We start from the raw sequence: 12,103 nt of genomic DNA, 5'->3' as shown, positions 1-12,103 counted from the left end.
AAAACCATTATGCTTGGTGCTTTTCTGCATATGTATTTCCTTCAAACAATTACATTCCCAGTGGGGGTAGGCTGCAAACTGAATATGAGAACTTGTGCTTTGTGGATCTGTAACTGTTTGATGGAAATACATTTTTTGAAAAAGATTTGGGGATTATTTTCAACAAACTGCTTTGAAATGGCAACAAGAAAACTCAAGCATTTTTCTGGTATATTTTAATCAATTATATCTGGGCAAAAAGGTTTGAGAAATGTATTTTGCAGAAAGTAGATTGCAAATCGCCAGGGAACACTGCAGCATTTTTTCAGAGATGTTTACATCAAATTGCATTTGGTGAGAGGCTGCAGATTGCAAATGGGAAACCCATGCGTTGTGCAGGATTAAAGGATGACATTGGAGGAATCGTCGGGGGGGATACTTAGGGGCAATGCCTGCAAATTGCAAGAGGTTAAGTCTTGCACTGTACAGGTATATTTAGATGAACTGATGACACTGGAGGGGATAGCAGGGTGTGTGCAGTTGTTTATGGGGCACGCCTGCAAACTGCGATGGGCAGGTTAGCACAGGGGTGTGGGCGGATTGGGTTACGGAGCCTGCAAGGGAACGCATATGCCCCGTGCTGAGATCTCCCACAGCTGTCAGCTCAAAACCGCCACTATCCTCTCTGCTCCCCACACCAAGTGCAGCCCCAGGGCCACCCTACGCTTGTCCTCGCCCCCCTGGGTGGGAGAAACCGCAGCCCGTCCGCTAGGAGAAAGAAGCGACAGCTGTCCGGAGCGGTGCCTCACGGGATTTATAGTCCCTTCCTGTCCCTACGTCCCATTCAACTTCGCGGGCGCCTTCGCTCATGGGGGACCACAATTCCCACAAGCCCCTGCGGCAGCGCTCTTTGCCTTACGCACGTTCCCCAGTGAACGCTTTTTCCATTGGTCTGACGGTCTGCTGCCAATCATCCCGACGGCGATGGCTGATTGGGCGAGCGGACCGCTCCGATTTGGACGGCCGGGCGAGCGAGGTGGCGGCCATTTTGTGTGGCGGGCTGGGCCGGTCCCGGGCTGCAGCGGGCGCGCCGCGGGGAGGGGCTGCTCCCCTCCGGGGCCCTCGCCCCCTGCTAGCGCGGCCCGCGGACCCGCGCCTCCCTCCCCACAGCGGGAGCCTCGGGGCTCGTCCTGCACCTCGCAGCCGAACGGCCTGGCCTGGGGAGGGGGCCGGGCTCGGGCACGCGCCTTGCCGCCCCGCGTGCCCGGGGTCCCGACCTCCGAGGGGGCAGCTCGTGCAGCGGGCCCGGTGGAGCCCGAGCCTCAAGTGAGACCCCGAAGGGCCGCGGCAGCCGTGGGCCGCCCCTCCCCTGACCCCCGCCCCCTGTGGGCCTTGTCACGTGCACCGCCCCCCCCGCGTGTGTGTGGGGAGAGCTCCGGGCGGGGTGCACGAACCGGGAGCAGGGCCGCGGGGCTTCGTACCCCCCCCCCCCGAGGGCCCTAGCCTAGCCCAGCACTGGCGGGAGGGGCACGAAATGCCCTTACAATCCAGTGAGTAAACTCGGCCCCTGGGCATTGCTCAGCTCCCGGATCAAGGACCCCTGCCTAGTTCAGTAATGCACAAAAGAGACGACGTGTTTGCGGAGGAAATAACTAACCCGGTTCTTTGGCTGCATAATCACTTAGCTGAAAAGTACTTGGCCTCCAAAGTGCAGCGCAGCTCTCTTTGTTACACTTGTGTTCAAAAGTAATGGCTGGTTTGCTAATACTCCGCAGTGGCTTTTAAACTCAAGTGAAACTTGTTTCTTTTGGGTGGATACGGGCTTGGGAGTCAGGAGATGTGAAATCTGGGCCTCGCCATTTACTTGTATTTTAATCTCTTGCAATCCTGGGACATCTGGGCTTCAGTCTCTTTATGTGTAAAAATAGAGGTGATAAAACAATCCAGTGTGATTATTTTAGTGTGCGGATTGTATTGTTTTTGTAACTGAAAGCCAAATTCAGATCTTTTACCCCAGTGTAAATCTGAAGTAACTTCATTGACTGCAAGAGAGTTAGGCCTTGGCTACACTGGCGCTTTACAGCGCTGCAGCTTTTGCGCTCGGGTGTGAAAAAACACACCCCTGAGCGCAGCAAGTTACAGTGCTGCAAAGTGCCAGTGTAAACAGTGCCCCAGCGCTGTAAGCTAATCCCCACGGGGAGGTGGAGTACCTGCAGCGCTGGGAGAGCTCTCTCCCAGCGCTGGCGCCACGACCACACTCGCAACTTCAAAGCGCTGCCGGGGGAGCGCTCCTGTGGCAGCGCCTTGAAGTTGAGAGTGTAGCCATACCCTTACTCCAGATGGACACCAGTGTAAGTGAGCAGAATTTGAACTAGTGTTGGTACACAAATACAAACATCCATAGTTACCCAAATACCTGATCATAGATTTCTCACAACGCAATTCCTGGTGCATGCTTATTTTTAATACTGTATAGAAATTAGAGTAAATAGTTTCTAGGAAAAACTAATAATTTTTAAAATTTTACTTAATTTTTCTGTTAATTTCTAAATACTTATCTGACTCTGAGATCAGACAATTAATACAAAGTTAGTCTTGTTTCAGAAACCAAACATGGATATATAACTGAGAGGAAGATCTAATTTTATTTTGAATGAACATTTGGTACAATAACTTGCATTTTCCTTGAAAATGTCTATTTTCCATGCTTCTACTGTACTTTATTATACAGTATAAATTTCTAGGCAGTGTACTGGGAAATGATCCCTGACTATAATCCTTTATTTTATGCATTTAAACCATACCACACCCCAAATTCCCCCAGGGAATTTTCACTTGCTGAACCCAATGGATCACATTTAATGTGGCCTCCTCTCTGCTGCTATTGTGAAGTGAGGCAACAACTGTCAGTGTGCCATTTGTAGAGATTTTTTAAAAAGTACCTGCCTGTCTCAAGGCTAGAACTTGACTGGTAACTTTTCAACTAGTTGTTGAAATGCCCTGATAAATGAGTGATTAGTTTCATTACTTTTAGCTGTTAGAAAGGAGCTGTAGAGACACAAAATAAGTGAGTAGTGTGTTCCTCATGTGCAAACCTCAAGACAATAGAGGTGGCATGGAAGGCAGTTCTTGAGATGGCACAAACATCTCCAGCATCCTGATGAGCAGTGGGAATTGTGACAGTGTGTATGGTAAGTATCTTGATGCATGGGTAATGTCTCGATGCTGTGGTACATGAAGGGTATGGTTCACTTTTTAATGTATTTAACATATATGTATACTGCTTAAAGCATGACTGGGGACTAGGAAATCTGGGTTGTATTTTTGACTTTTTCACGGACTCACTGTGCAACTTTGGACAAGTTACTTAGGCCCAGCTCCACAAAGATATTTAGGTTCCTAACTTCCACCTTTGTGGATCTGGGCCTTAGCCAGTTTCTTCTACCTGTGGAATGAGTATAATGCTGACCTGTCCAACAGTATCATGAGGTGTAGGTTGTAGTTTGTAAAACTGTGAGATTTGAGTACTGCCATTTTACTGAAAACTGTTTTACAAAATGTGCAACAGGAGTGGTGAAGGATCTTTTACACTGGGAAGATCAAACTGAGCGGAGACAATTTCCTGCAGAAAATTCCTTGCTTTCATTACTCTGGAGTCAAAGAATATTTTGCTTCCATGCTGTTCCACTAGTTTATATAAAGGTTTGGCTTTTATTAATCATGGCTTACCCCCTTTACTAACTGCCCAGGTGTATAACCATCTTCCCATATGCCTTTTTTTTAATACCCATTTATATTTAATTTAGCTCTGTTTTCATTTAGCTGCAGGTTTATGCTAATAACGGTTTTAAAATCATTTAAAAACCAAACTGAGGCCTGATTTAAATATCAAAAGTTGCTTAACTAAAGGTGTGATTTTTAAATTTATTTAGTTAAACTAGTGCAACTTTGAGTGTCAGCACTCACATTGATTAGTTTAAACTAATCCACACCAGGTTTTGCACTGGTAACTAAATTGATTAAAATAGAGGACTGTGCTCTCAATCAGGGCCCTAGAACTTGCTCCTCTCAGTCCAAAATAGCCCAAATTTGGTGACCTTGCCACACTGCGGAAGCCATCTGTTTGATGGGGCTTTTTGGAGAGGACTCAGGGTGTGTTCCCAGAGTTACGGGAGCTGGAAGGGAGCTTTTTTGTAGATGACTGACTGACTTAGTTACTTGTCCCTGTCTGTCTGGTTTTTTAAATGCTGCTGGGGTATTACTATGTTGCAACATTTAATTGTCAGGGCACTCAGAGTCTTTGTTATTATTTGGAGGAGGGATAGCTTAGTGGTTTGAGCATTCGCCTGTTAAACCCAGGGTTGAGTTCAGTCCTTGAGGGGGCCATTTAGGGAGCTGGGGCAAAAATCTGTCTCAGGATTGGTCTTGCTTTGAGCTGGGGGTTGGACTAGATGACCTCCTCCCTTCCAATCCTGATATTTTATGATTCTATTTAAATCTAAAGAAATGAAGTTCAACTGGTGCTAATTCTGTGTGTAGACAAGACCAAACATTCTGTTTTCCATTCTGAGCCTCTCCATTGCACTATATATGAAAAATTGATCCACATTGAGATGAGTGGCTTACAGGGCATACTGCCATGCCATCCTAGTAAAATATATATATTGCCTAAAACTCAAGTGTTCTCAGTGATCTAGTAATGATCCCATTTTGTGCTTCAGGAACACTGTTTAGTTTTCATTCTTAGCACTATTAGGGGTATATATGGGTTGAGCATTTCAACACATTTGATACACTGTTCATTGATAAGGAAGCAGTTTTCAGATGATAGCATTACAGTTTCCTCCCTATTCAGATGTTATTTTTAACCAGTGGTTGCTGGTCTCATTTTTTCCTGAAGGGAATGGTTACACTATTCCAAGGGATGTGTACCAGAAAGACCTGCAAAGATTGCCCTCTGCCACCACTCTTATTAAATCGAGAACTCCTGTAGTTCCAGACCGCAGGAATGGTTGTCACTCTTACACTTGCCACACTTGTTAATATAAAGAAAAATGTTATGCAAGTAATTATGGATCTGTTCAATATCAGAATTAAACCCTTTTCTTTTCTATCAGGTAGTAACACGGAGTGTATAGTTACTCTTTTATAGCATTCATTACAACTAGCAAAATGAATCAGCATCCTGCTGATGCACTGCTCTCCACCCACATTAAAAGGGAGACCAGTTGTAACAGGATTTGATAGTATCTCTTTTTTTATATAATTTTGCATTTCTGGGATCAGCTGTTTCTTCATCTTGTGCCTAAAATAAGGGAAAGTATTCCAACAGTTCTATTTTTAGCAAGTGGAAAAACCTCACAATGAAATAAGTTTAAACATTCTCAGTCCAGAGATCCATTTTTTACAAATCACGTACAAACCTGATTCTCAGGCTCCTGTAATTGGCTGCTATAAAGTTGAAGTATATTTCGATCATCCTGCCTGTTTGTTCTGGCAGGAGCAAACAGAACTGCTGCAAGTGTGTTCCTTTCTGGCAGACCCCAGAGTCATGACGGGTGAGAACTTTGACATGCAGTCTCATAAGGCTGAATCCTGTCAGCACTGTTGTTTAACATCTACGTACAACCAGTAGGCAATACTTAAATGACAGTGGCTGCAATGCCAGCAGCATGCCCCTGCTATACAGATTTATTTTCTAGTGCAGTCTCCTTGATCTTAGTGAAGTGAAAAAATTGGAGCCTGCATAAAGGATACTTGGTGCAAACAACTAGTTAGAGGGAAACGCTTCAAAGAACTGGCAGCACTGCCTTACCCTTTGGGGACATATCTGCCCTCAAGTTAAGCCCATGGTGCCTTTGGGTCAAACCAGAATCATTAGTGCCTTTGATATAGATTCATAGACTATCAGGGTAGGAAGGGACCTCAGGAGGTCATCTAGTCCCACCCCCTGCTCAAAGCAGGACCAATCCCTAAACAGATTTTTGCTCCAGGTCCCTAAGTGGCCCCCCTCAAGGACTGAGCTCACAGGCCTGAGTTTAGAAGGCCAATGCTCAAACCCTTGAGCTATCCCTGCACCCCCCTGTGACATAGCTGCAACCCTCAAAGCATTTACTTTCATCTTTGGCTACCAAGATTGCACCTGTTCCCCTCAGATGATCTGGCCACAGCAGGGCATGTGCTTAGGACTGCCAGTCTGGACTACTCTTCACTCTAGCTGGCTCTAGACAAAAAGTTCACAGATGCATTATATAGAGGCCTGGCTCCAACAGATGAGCCCAAGAGCGTGTATTGCACTGGTGTTCTGCAGCTTAAGACGATCTGCCTGTCAGTTACCAGATCATCTACTGGTTGCCAAAGCCCTTTAATGTGAGAGGCCAAGGGGTGGGGGGAGAGGAGGTGGAGGGAAGCCTACCCCTTTCTAACCTGCCAACCCTGTTGTGGGGACTGCCTGTCTTTGCAGCATGTTCCATCACCTAGGATTGCCTGATGTGCTGCAGGTTAACAGGCATAAACACAAGAGAGCTGAAGACGACCCTTCTCACTGGAAATCCCTCTTCAAAAGTGATTAGAAATAACCCTACTCTCACCTTTCCACTAAATCACTCCCAAGGTCCAAAAACTCAATCCCATGTGGAAACCACTGATTAAATCAAAACATTGATTTGGAGACTTGCTAACACCTTTGTAAGTGTCCTGGAACAGACATTTGTTGAGTGTTTGAACTAGCTTGTAGAAATGTGTGCCAGTGAATGTGGGTTGTACTATAGTGTAGACTAGACAAGAAGTTGTTTTATATTTGGGATAGCCACTGCTGTGACATTTGACTAAACATTTCTTCATGTGTAATTCAATTTCTCATGTTAATGTTAGCAACTAAGCTTCATGGTGGTATATTATTATAAGTCAGGGGTAGGCAACCTATGGCACATGTGCCAAAGGGGGCACGCAAGCTGATTTTCAGCAGCACTCACGCTGCCTAGGTCCTGGCCATCGGTCCAGGGGGCTCCCCATTTTAATTTAATTTTAAATGAAGCTTCTTAAACATTTTAAAAGGCTTATTTACTTTATATGCAACAGTAGTGTAGTTATATATTAAAGACTTAGAGACCTTCTAAAAACATTAAAAATGTATTACTGGCATGCAAAACCTTAAATCAGAGTGACTAAATGAAGACTCTGCACACCACTTCTGAAAGGTTGCTGACCCCTGCTATAAGTTGAAGCGCCAATATTAAATGTTGAGGTTACGGTGCAATAATGCACATCTGCTATTTTCCTTCTTATAACCACCACCATACTGGGTCAGATCTAAGGTTGATCTAGCCCAGTACCCTGTCATCTGACAGTGACCAATACCAGGTGCCACAGAGAGAATGCACAGAAAGCTAATCACAGAGTGATCCATCCCTTGTTGCCCATTCCCACCTTCTAGCTACCAGAGGCTAAGGCAGGGGTGGGCAAACTTTTTGGCCCAAGGGCCACATCTGGGTGGGAAAATTCCATGTAGGGCTGGGGCACAGTGTGCAGGAAGGGGCTCAGGGCAAGGGGTTGGGGCAGAGGAATGGGGAGTGTATGAGGTGGCTCAAGGAAGGGGGTGTGGAGTGAACTCAGGGCAGGGGTTGGGGTTCAGGTATGGGTCTCAGGGCAAGGAGTTGGGGTGCAGGAGAGGTGTGGCAGGGGGTTAGGGTGCAGAAGGGGTGCAGGCTCTGGCCTGGTGCTGCTTACCTGGAGCCACTCTGGGGTGGCAACAACACGCAGTGGGGCTAAGACAGGCTCCCTGCCTGCCCCATTCCTGGAAGAGGCCAGCACCATGTGTCTGTGGCCACTGAGGGGAGGACAGACACTGGGTACAGCATGTTGCCCTCACCTGCAGGTACCTCCCCCAAAGCTCCCATTGGCTAGTTCCCCATTTCCAGCCAATGCGAGCGGTGGGGGGGTGGTGCCTGCAGGTGAGAGCAGTGCATGGAGCCCTCTGCACCCCCTCCCCTAGGAGTCACAGGGACATGGTGCTGGCTACTTCTGGGAGCAGCACAGGGCCCACAGCGCCAAGGGGTGGTAATCCCACAGCCTGTAGTTTGCCCAACCTGCGCTAGTGTCACCATCCCTGTTCATCCTGGCTAATAGCCATTGATAGACTTATCCATTTCTTTTTTGAACCCTGTTATAGTCTGGGCCTTCACAACATCCTTTGGCAAGGAGTTCCACAGGTTGACTGTACATCATGTTAAAAAATACCTTTTGTGTGTTTTAAACCTGGTGCCTATTCATTTCATTTAGTGACTCCTAATTTTTACCACCAGTAAACAATACTTCCTTATTTACTTTCTCCACACCAGTCATGATTTTATAGATATCATATTCCCTCTGTCATCTCTTTTCCAAGCTGTAAAGACCCCCCCCCCCCCTTACTAATCTAGCCTCATGGCAGCTTTTCCACACCCCTAATCATTATTGTTGTCCTTTTCTATACCTTACCCTCCATCCTACAAAATGTTATACAAACACAATCTTGCATGTTTTATAATTCAAAAGAATTAAATGATATGGAAATATTACATACAAAGTACTTGAAAGAATAGTGGAAGTTTAAAACCATAGTATTTATATTCCTTGGAGAGAATTTCATTTGTACTTGGAATTAACTCATTCCTTGCTGTTCAATTCTGCCATTCAGTCTTACACTACAGAAAGCTGATATTATGGTCCGTGGTGCCTCCTTCACACCAGACTTCCTTCTGTACAACTGAAGCTATAGTGCACCAGCCTGACTCTGCTGACTAATGTCATAGAAGGAAAGAAAATTAAGACAAACCTATTTACCACAACTAGATCTTCAATATTTTCTGTTTTTTTTCTTTCCAACGTTAAGAATGGATAGCAATACATGCCTTAAAGCAGAATTTCTGCAAGGAACATGTAGTTAAAATCCATTTTGATCCTTAATACTGAAGGCCCTAGATCACTGCATGGCCAGCTGTTGTAGGTTCCCTGGACTAATATGTACATTTCTATTTGAAATGTGGATTACTTGTGCTGCCCATCTCAACTGTAATTGCCTTTAGCTAGTGAATATAACTTGCTCTATTTGCATATTGTAGTTTAAGCCCAGCTGCTGCTCAGACACTGACTAGATAGGGTTGGGTAAACTCTACATACTGGCTAGTATCAAAATTGGTAAAAACAGTCACTCAGTATTAGGTTGAGGAATTGAAAATTGCATATGTTTAAATGGCTACTAGTTATGGCTTTATTATGGGTTAGGATGGCTGTATGTACTATCCACACCAGGTTGTCTTTTAGGGTGAAGGAGATCTCACTAGTCTGTGCACTGACAATGTCCTGTGATTACATAAAAAGTGCAAACATTTCAGCACAAGGGAAAACTGACACCACACTCCACTATACAGAGTGGTTTGGAGAGAAAAGATCTTTTTTCTCCCCTGTATTTTGCTTTTATTCTCATTCAGAGATTAGAAAAATAGGTTTTAAGATAATACAAATTTTCACTGACCTACCTTATCCCCATCACTTGTGGGTCACATTTCTGTACATTAAAATTCCTAAAGGTTATTGCACAATTTTACTAAGCATTTATTAAAGGATCAGACTTCTGCAGTTTAAAGTATATTAAAAAAATCAAGGTGCCTATAAACACAAACAAATGTAGGCAGTGCTTATTTAGGCTCTTAGCAGCTCTAGACAGATGAGAGAGAACAGACATTCAGAACTATCCTTGAAACTTAAAGCAGGCCAACATTAGTGTCATTTTTTGTTCGAATATGTTTTTGTAGTAGTCCTCACTCGATAAAGTAGAAACAAAAGTAAAAAACCCACCACTTGCCCACCAACCCAGTTGCATTTACTTTTGTTACAGCAAAAATATTTGCTAAGCCACCACAAAACAAAATGTGTTTATATGAACCCACTTACATTAGAGCTTTAGAACTGGAAATAGGAATTCTGTAGGCTGCAAGGAGCAGAGATGCAAAAGAATTAAGTCTAAGCCTTAGTTCTGTTGATTTTATATTAGGCAATAAGCCATTTAAAAATACAAATCACTAATAAATTATTCAAAACATATTCCCACCTAGGAGAATGCTATTTTGAATAGTCTTCTAGAAATCACACTGAAACGGTTCCATTTACAAGTAATTAAATTTATTAGAACTCTATAATGAATTTTATTGTTTTCAGAATTTGGCCGATTTACAATTCCCTAGGTTTTTCCCTCCCCCTGGATTTTTTCCCCTTTTGGTTTAAACATAAAATGCATCATAAGTCGAGTCAAATTTACTTGCACATCAAAAAGACACACCCCTCCCCTTGAGTCACATCTATCTTAAAGGGGGGGAATTCTCAGTTGCACATAGTTAACAGAACACACACTACACTAGCTATAGCTTCAAAAACAATACAAGGCTGTGGTTTATTCTGATTATGTATCATAAAAAGGATCCACTGTCTTTTATATACACATGTATATAATGTTACATTCCATCAATGTAAAAAGTCCTACCCCCACCCACCCATCCCCAAAAGTTTCACTCTCCAAACTTGGAAAGAGATTTCTCCTGTTGTCTGTGAAGTTCATTCTCTTTCAGCAGCTTCAGGTTCTCAGCTCTCAACCTGTCCAGTTCCAGCTCTAGTTCTCTTACCCTAGCATCCTCCGCGGAGCCCCCCCCATATTTTTTGCTTTCCAGCCTCAGCCTGTTGTTCTCATCTTCCATCCTGGAAAGGCATTTTTCCAGCTCCAGGTACTCCTTGATCAGCTCCTGCTTGCTCATGTTCTGCAGGCTCTCCACATGGTACCTCTCGTAAGTCTCTGAGAAATCCCTCTGGAGAAACTCACTGCCGTCGCCTCCCATCCCGTCGCTGCCCCCGTCCTCGTCTGCTGCCTCCTCCAGGAAATCTTCCTCGCTGGTATCATCTGACTTGGCTGCCGCCTTCTTGGGGTAAAGGCCGGTCTTAAGATCCGGCTCCTCCTGGTCATGATCCTCCATCAGGAACTGGGTGGTGTTGTAAGGCGCCACCGGCTGCCCCTTGGCGAACATCTCCGCCCTGAGCCTGGAAGCCCGCTGGCTTTGCCTCTCGTCGAACAACTTCTTCTCCTCCCAGGTGAGCTTGTAATAGGGCTTCCAGTGCCGCTTCTTCTTGGAGGGGCGCCGCCGGTGCTTCTTCTTGCCCAGCTGCCGCCATTCCTCCTCGCCGCCCCCGGGGGGCCGCTCCCTGTGGCCCCCCGGCCCGGCGTAGCCCTGGCTCTGCGCGGCCGGCTGGGGCCCGGCTCTTTGTCCGTCGGCGGGAGGCGGCCCCTCCCCGGCGGCCCGTTCTCCGCCCCCCTCCGGGCGGCCCTCGCCCTGGCATGCCCCGGCGGGCGGGGACGCCTGACACGCGCTCTGCTCCGCCTGCTGCTGGGCTGCGCTCGCTGGCCACCTCCCGGCCGGCTCCCGGCGCGCCGGGGCGGGCTCCGCGGCCGAGGTTTGGCCGGGCGGCGGCGGGCGCTCGGCGAGGAGGGGGTCAGCCATGGCCGGGCCGCTCCTGCTGCTCCTCGCTCGCCGGGGCTCGGGGCTCAGGGCCGAGCGCTCTCCCCGCGGCGCGCCCGAGCCTGGCGCATCCGGAGCGGGCGGCGCGGGGAGGGAGTCCGCGCCAGGCCCCAAGGGGTTAAAGCGTCCGCGGCCAGCAAGGGGTTAACGCGTCTGGTCCCGCCCCGGAGCGGGCCGCTGCCTGGCTGCTGCGCCGAGACCCGACACACTCATCGCAGGTCCAGCCTCCTCCGCCGCCCAGCCCCGCCTTGCCCCAAGGCTCCGCCTGCCAACACCAGCGCTCCTAGCTCCTAACTGCGGCTCGCAGCCCGCTGCCTCGCCTTATATAGCGGCACCAGACCCCGCCCCACTCCGCGCAAGCGCGCTGCCCATCCCGCGCCCCGGCGTATGCTGGGATTTGTGGTTTCCGGTCCCGATCGATTCCCTGGCCCGCGCCTGCTGGAGCGACTACGGTTCCCAGAGGCGCGGCGGGGCCTCTGCTGCGCCCAATCAGCTAGAGCAGTGGGCGTGGCTAGGCCCACAGTACCACCCATTGGCCTCCGAGGCTTCTTCGGGAAAACCATTGGTCCTTCATCTGCGGC

General features: G+C 47.3%; 1 protein-coding gene across 1 annotated transcript; it reads right to left on the bottom strand.

Annotated features, from left to right (window-relative positions):
• Positions 1-9,386: 9,386 nt before the first annotated feature.
• LOC115639143 (protein HEXIM1-like) lies at positions 9,387-11,519 on the bottom strand. The gene has a single exon (XM_030541557.1). The coding sequence runs from the start codon at positions 11,502-11,504 to the stop codon at positions 10,524-10,526; it is 981 nt and encodes a 326-aa protein (XP_030397417.1). The 5' UTR covers positions 11,505-11,519; the 3' UTR covers positions 9,387-10,523.
• Between the last annotated feature and the right edge of the window lie 584 nt (positions 11,520-12,103).

Source organism: Gopherus evgoodei, chromosome 23 (assembly GCF_007399415.2).
Source record: "Gopherus evgoodei ecotype Sinaloan lineage chromosome 23, rGopEvg1_v1.p, whole genome shotgun sequence".
In the NCBI taxonomy this organism is placed as follows: domain Eukaryota; kingdom Metazoa; phylum Chordata; order Testudines; family Testudinidae; genus Gopherus; species Gopherus evgoodei.
The sequence above is the reverse complement of the archived record's forward strand: the minus strand, read 5'-3'. Positions and strand labels throughout refer to the sequence as shown.

What these genes read in the sequence shown, in the direction of transcription:
- LOC115639143 (XM_030541557.1), bottom strand. Translation starts at nt 11,504, where the DNA reads ATGGCTGACCCCCTCCTCGCCGAGCGCCCGCCGCCGCCCGGCCAAACC.